The following is a 7,171-nucleotide window of genomic DNA, read 5'->3' as shown; positions in this document are numbered from 1 at the left end:
AGCTAAATCCACCACAGGGAAGAATGCAAATGAATACCGAGCCCTTACCACCAGACAGGGAAGAAAAACTAGTCGAAAAAACAAGAAAAAACAGAGGAACACAATCGAACAACCTCCAACATGACCATCTATTCTGCTCCATAAACCACTACCCAAATCATCGAGGATTATTATGGCAGTGAACAAAATTGGAGCAGCGACGTGCAACTACCCGGCAACACAAACGGACAACAACAAGACCAGAAGAGAAATGCACAATGCACAAAACAACCCACAAAGACTATGATATAAAAAACCCTAGACACATTGTTAACCTACTGAACCGGTGGGCATGTATGAGCAACAGGTAGACACATGCAATGAACATGTGTCGCACGATGGGTGAGGGTGCTAGCATGACGTTGATGCGGTTTGATGTGGAGGTGATCATGTACTCGTGGCTCTCCTTAAATGATATTTTGAGTGAATTAGTTTTAAAAGTTGTTTATTGAAATTTCTACATAATTAATAACATTTTCTTTATAATTAAATTTATTATCATTGTTAATAATTATATATATATATATATATATATATATATATAAAATTAACAACCAAAAATATACTCAAAAAAATATATTAATATTGTCATTAATATTAATATTTATTATTAATAATTAAAAACATAAAATACAAATTACTATAATTTCCAAAATCATTATAAACACCATTCAATTACTTTTTATTGCACTTAATATCTCATAGTACCCTCTCCTTATACATATTCACATAACTTATAGTATATAATTTGGCACATTAATGCATATGGTTCTTGTTAGTCCATTTTTTTAAAAACAAATATGTTTTAAAATTAGAAAACAATTTATTATAAATTGAAGTATAACTAATATATATATATATATATATTTAAAAATATATTATATATATTTTATTTCAGTTAAAACTAACTAACTATATATATATATATATATAACACCATTTTATTCAATCATCATTCTTGTTCTTGAAAACTATTTTAGTTAGTTGTCATTCATGGCCCATTGGAAAATTACAAAGGAGTTTATATTACATAAGAATGTCATTTGAGAAACCATAAGTTGTGAGAACCTTAAGCCCAAAAACCATATCTATAGACATTAAGTTGTTATAATTTTTCAATTTTAATTTTATTTTAAATAATATAACATGTTATTTAACTTTGTGAAAATGATTACATAATATGACAACTCTTTCATATTGGGCTAAAGTATGCTTAGGTACAATCAAGATTATTAATTTTTTTGGAAAAGCAACTACATTAACATAATATATGTTAATTAATCATTTAATGATTGTGTTTATAAAAAATATTAATATTTTGTTGAGTAATAAATATGAAAATTATGGATATAATTTCTACATAGTATAATGAGCGTTTTCATTTTGGTTTTGTTTTTTTTTTTTTTTTTTAATATATGTTTTCAGAATTTTTCCTTTTTCCTTTTGTTTGATATTTATGATAACTCTTGAGATGTAATATGCAATATCATACTATGCTAATATGTGAAATGCTTTGCCCAAGTTTCTTGGCCTCATGGAAAGCAAGGCTACTACACCACACTAAAATACACACTGAAATACTAATGTAGTTTTATTTACTTAATAAAATCATTGTTTTCTTTTCCCTAGAAAAAATAAATATGGAGATTATTATAAATTTTGAAAAAACAGCTATATAAATATATATTTAACTAACCTTTTAATGATTATATTCATAAAAAAGATTAATACTTTATTGGATGATAGAGATGGATATTATTATAAGTTTAACAAAAACAAAGATTTTGACATATATTTGAATTTAATGTAGTACTAAATAATATTAATATATGTTTGGGTCATAATATAGTATTAAGTATTATTATACAAATTTATACATTAATATTAATATGAGAAATACATCATAAGGTAGAAGTCCTTATATAAAATATCATCATATTATTTATAGGAATTGAACTTGGCTAAGAAGTGTTCTAATTATTTTTCTCAACCATCCCAAATAAAACTAATAGACATTAAATGATATTAAAATGTATTTAAATTTTAGTATAATATCAAATAATGGAAATTTATGTTTATGGGATATTGGATAGACGGGCTCTCATAGGGCACTCTTTGATGTGAAGTCACCCTTTCAATTCCCTTCAGTAATCCACGTGATATATTGGAGATGATGAAGTGATATATTGAAGACGTAGTCCTACCAAGCTTACCAAAAAAATAAATTATACATTATTAAAAAAATTAAAATTAATAATTAAATTTACCTCAAAATTATTTATTAATAAAATAACCTTTCACATTAAAATTATTCAAACAAAAACACTTTAATAAATTAAAATATATTTGGTTGAATTTTTAATATTTTATAAAATTATAAAAATATTTAATTTATTTTATAAAATTTATAGTCACACAAATTAAGTTACCGATTCATCTCAACATTTTCATAAAAATACGAAATATTAACACCATTAACTGTGACATTGCGATGAACAACTTCGATTGCGCTGAACACAATCGTATCATTACAAACGTAAGGCATTCGCCGAACACGTTTTTAAATTTTTGAACAGGCACTCGTTTTTAAAATCTTGTTATGCTTATCGCGAAGAAGGCCGACTTCGTGAATTTCTAGATGTTCCATTCAAGACTAAGCGCTTGACACATTTCATTATTTTGAATGTATTTTTTAAAGTAATACTTGGTATGCCGAACAACGTTTCCTACTTATCCTGAAATCAATATCGAAAAATGCATTTAAAAAAATAGCGTGCGCATCAATCAGTTTGATAAAAGCCAAAAGAAGAAAAGAGGAGTTGGGAGGTTAGATTTTAGAGTGGATCAACAGTAATCAAAGTCGTTGGCAATTTTGGGATAGCGGCAGACGTAAGGAATCTTTTAATGACTATCGAGATCCACGTAGTCTTCTATTACATCACGATTGATGCGGTGAGAGGTCATGCTGGGGGAGAGCAATGGTATTCAGGGGAGCAACTTATTTCTTGTTTGTCCAGTTTTCTCAATTGTCGCAATTGCGTGTGTCGACCGTATGTTAAGAATGAACGTAATGAAAGCGAGTACTTGTTAAATATTGTCAAAGCGAGACAAGATGCCGCGCATTGCATTCCGTATCGCAATTGGCAACTGAGTTGTGCATTGAACATGCTTCCATGTACTTTTATGGTCATTATCGTTCACATCCATGTGGGATAATTTAAAATATTATTGAAAGTGTCAAATGATGTTATTTATATTTTTAAGCAATTAATAATATTTTATAATTAAAAAAACAATAATTAAATAGGTCAACGAGAGATACTGTAGCTGCTACTGCTGCTGGGCAGCGCCTAACCAGCCATATATCGCGTAGTCATATATCGCGTATTCAATGCACCCGGAGATGCACGCGACATAGCCGGCTAACACGCAAATTTCCTTTTTTTTATTTAGTGACGAGTTTTCAAATTCGTGTGTTAACGGATTATGTCGCGTGCATCTCCGGGTGCATTGAATACGCGATATATCGCTGGTTAGGCGCTGCCCTGCTGCTGGGTTGTATCATTCAAAAAGAAGGCCGGTCCACTTGTTCCACTTATTCCTAGTGACCTGAAAAAACGGGCAGAGGACGGCTCGACTGACAAGGATAGGAACTATGAAATTGGAATTGACTGCGGGTTTCTCCGAAGCAGATCTAGCCACTACAGCAGATGAAGTATTCCGATCTTGACTTATTCATATAAAAGGTGGTAGGGCCTATGGTTCGTAACTGAAGCCAACAACACCTGACTCGGGTATAACTTATGATTCCGGATCATCTAAAGCCACTGGAGCGACTTTAAACTTCAAAATTAATATTACTATCTAAACAGAATAACACTTTGATTAACCTATATTTTATTAAATTTTAAATATTTGGTAAACATATTAAAATATTTAATTTATTTTATAAAATTTATACTTCTCACACAAGCTCTTACCAATTCATAAAAACAATAAATATTAACATATTCATAAAAACACTGAATATTAATTGGGCTTAACGTCGTTGAAGTCTTAACCTCTAGGCAGCGAAGTACAATCTTTTTACTTAACATAAATCTACATGTGTATCTCCAATCTTCTTAATGTGTATCTCCTACGGCGTATCACTTTAGATTCCTTCACGAAGGTTCTTGGAGTACAAAATTCAAAGGTTATGACCGCAAAAGTTTTTGGTATAGAGATGTCACAGAACAATTAAGCTGACTAGAAACAACAGAACTGATTGCGTGTTTAATAAAACGAAGCAAAGCAAGTCGAAGGTGATGACAATCAAATGTTATTACGTAAGAGGAAACCGACCTATGACTTACATTACATTTGGGCAGAATTATAGCAATTGTCGAGGACGCATCATGACATGTTCAAACCATTCTTAACCGACTCAAGCGCTGTTGTATTTCGTACTGCCTTGTGGATTACGTATTATATAGAACGTTCATGATTCATCAGCCGTCTATGTTTGAATCCGACGGTATTCTATATTAGATAACGATTCCACGTGCTCTTCCAACGGCAAGCCTAACTCCTTTGACCCACTGATCAGTAGCGACAAACCAGCCACGCTATAAGAGTGGTCGATGCTTCATGCAGAACATGCCCATTATTTGTTTTAGCGTTTTTTATTAGATAGCTTCAGAGTTAACGATATTCTGAGACCTTGCATTTAAATTTCAGCATAGCCCAAGGTTGAAAGGTCCTTAGCTTAGAGATGATGAAGATTAGACTTGATGTCGACTACGTCGACGAGAAGACTGCTCAAAAATTGAAAAACCAATCTGTCCTTGTTGTTCTAATGTCAATATTACTTCTGCTTGATGTCATTGTTGTGGCAGTTGGGGCTCCTGTTTCCTCGAGTGAAAGCTACGGCGATCCTCATGGTGGGAAAACGTTGTCTAGTTTAGTAAGGTCTGTTTGTAGCCAGACACGATTTCCTGAACGCTGTGTCTCGTCATTGGCTACATACACTACCTATGAGACGGCAACAATTGATAATTTGATGAGTCAGGTAATGAAAGAGAGTATGGAACTGGTACAACAAGCTCACGAATTTGCTATTAGTTTAAACAAAAATATCATGAATGAAAAAGAAAGCGCGGCATGGCTAGATTGTGCCCAGCTTTTTCAAGATACAATGGATCATCTCAACGTTTGCTTGAGCAACGATTCCATCAGCAAAGACATCCCCACTTGGCTCAGCGCAGCCTTGACGAATCAGGACACCTGTTTAAATGGTTTCCGTGATTTCAATTTAACAACCAGTAGTAGCATAAGCCCTCTGTTGTCTTCCAGAGTTCTTAATGTGTCAGAATTATTGAGCAACTCCCTTTCCATGTATAAGTTTTCGAGCATGTCTCGCGACAGCTTGAAAAATCGTCGTTTATTGAGTCTAAAACGGGAGGTGTTCCATTCTCACTATGGACGGATCGAGAAGGATGGATTTCCAGAATGGCTATCTGTAGCAGATCGAAGACTCTTACAATCATCTAGCCCTGCAAGCCAGGCAAACGTGGTGGTTTCCCAAGATGGTTCAGGGAATTATAAGACCATCACCCAAGCAGTAAACGCTGCACCTCAACAGAGTAGTAAGAGGTATGTGATCTACATAAAAGCTGGAATTTATAACGAGAATGTAGACATATCGAAGAAGATGACAAATCTGATGTTCATTGGCGATGGCATGGATCAAACCGTGGTCACCGGAAACAAGAATGTTCAAGATGGTTCAACTACGTTCAACTCTGCAACTTTCGGTAACAATTTAAATCTATGTTGTTGCTATCAATTTTCTTAAAATTTTAATTATATTATAGATGTCGTTATGTACAATTCTCAAACTAAGTTTCTTCTCCTGTACTTGTGATCTTAAACAACTAACTGTTTTTGCGTGACAGCTGTCTCTGGAAATGGATTTATTGCCAAAGACATGACGTTCCAGAACACTGCGGGAGCTCAGAAGCACCAAGCCGTAGCACTTCGAGTAGGCGCAGACCTCTCGGTAGTGTATCGTTGCAGTATCAAAGGGTACCAGGACACGTTATATGTTTACTCCCTTCGCCAATTTTACCGAGAAGTCGATATATATGGGACCGTTGATTTTATCTTCGGCAATGCAGCTGTGGTAATACAGAATAGCAATATCCTGGCAAGAAGACCAATGAGCCAACAACAGAACACAATTACAGCTCAAGGAAGAACCGATCCCAATCAAAACACCGGTATTTCCATCCATAACTGCAAGGTAAGTGCAGCTTCTGATCTGCAAGCAGTTGAAGGGTCTATCAAGACATACCTCGGAAGGCCGTGGAAGCAATACTCTCGAACTGTTTTCATGCAATCAGCTCTCGACGATTTGATCGATCCTGCCGGTTGGCTGGAATGGGACGGAAACTTTGCCCTTCAAACGTTGTACTACGGCGAGTACTTGAACACAGGCGCCGGTGCAGGAACATCAAAACGTGTCAGTTGGCCGGCATTTCATGTTATCACAAGCGCCACGGAGGCAGCCCAATTCACAGTCGGTCAATTCATTTCTGGCAATTCATGGATTCCGGCAACAGGGGTTGGCTTTACGTCAGGATTGAACTGATGATGTTGGTGTAAAATCCCATGTTTCATTATTAATTAAATACTGTCCGAATAACACTAAGTTTCTCCATGGCAGCACAAAGTATGTTGTCGTTGAAAATAGTTTTGCGTGTGGAAATGGGAACAATCTAACTCCATGCTTAGACCGGTTGTGCGTTATATGTATCAAAAGCTACTAAATGTATTTTATATGTAGGTGTCAAAGTTTGAGAGCCGTAATATTTAATAAAATTTATATTTTTTTCGTTGATGTAATAATTTCATGCTTATAATATATGATTCTGTTTAAGGTCAAAGTTGACTAAATGTCTTTATTAACATTAGTCATTATAGTGTCAAGGTTGAGAGGCCTGATAATTATATTTTTAAATTAAATTATTAATAAAAACACCGTTTACGAAACTTAAAAATTTATATAACCGGAGACTGTAAAATTTTTGCTTTAGATAGGAAGGGTTTCAAAAATATTTATATGGGTTATATATAGATAGGGTTGACTTTT

The 7,171-nt window shown here is 33.9% G+C and overlaps 1 protein-coding gene across 1 annotated transcript; it reads left to right on the top strand.

Annotated features, from left to right (window-relative positions):
- The first annotated feature begins 4,670 nt into the window (after positions 1-4,670).
- On the top strand, positions 4,671-6,927 carry LOC149224077 (pectinesterase-like). The gene is made up of 2 exons (XM_089383481.1): positions 4,671-5,834; positions 5,976-6,927. The coding sequence occupies exons 1-2, from the start codon at positions 4,793-4,795 to the stop codon at positions 6,668-6,670; spliced, it is 1,737 nt and encodes a 578-aa protein (XP_089239607.1). The 5' UTR covers positions 4,671-4,792; the 3' UTR covers positions 6,671-6,927.
- Positions 6,928-7,171: the final 244 nt, after the last annotated feature.

Source organism: Pinus tabuliformis, chromosome Q (genome assembly GCF_031772625.1).
Source record: "Pinus tabuliformis cultivar Carrire ecotype Pingquan chromosome Q, CPIR1, whole genome shotgun sequence".
NCBI lineage: Eukaryota > Viridiplantae > Streptophyta > Pinopsida > Pinales > Pinaceae > Pinus > Pinus tabuliformis.
This window is presented reverse-complemented; position numbering and strand designations above follow the sequence as displayed.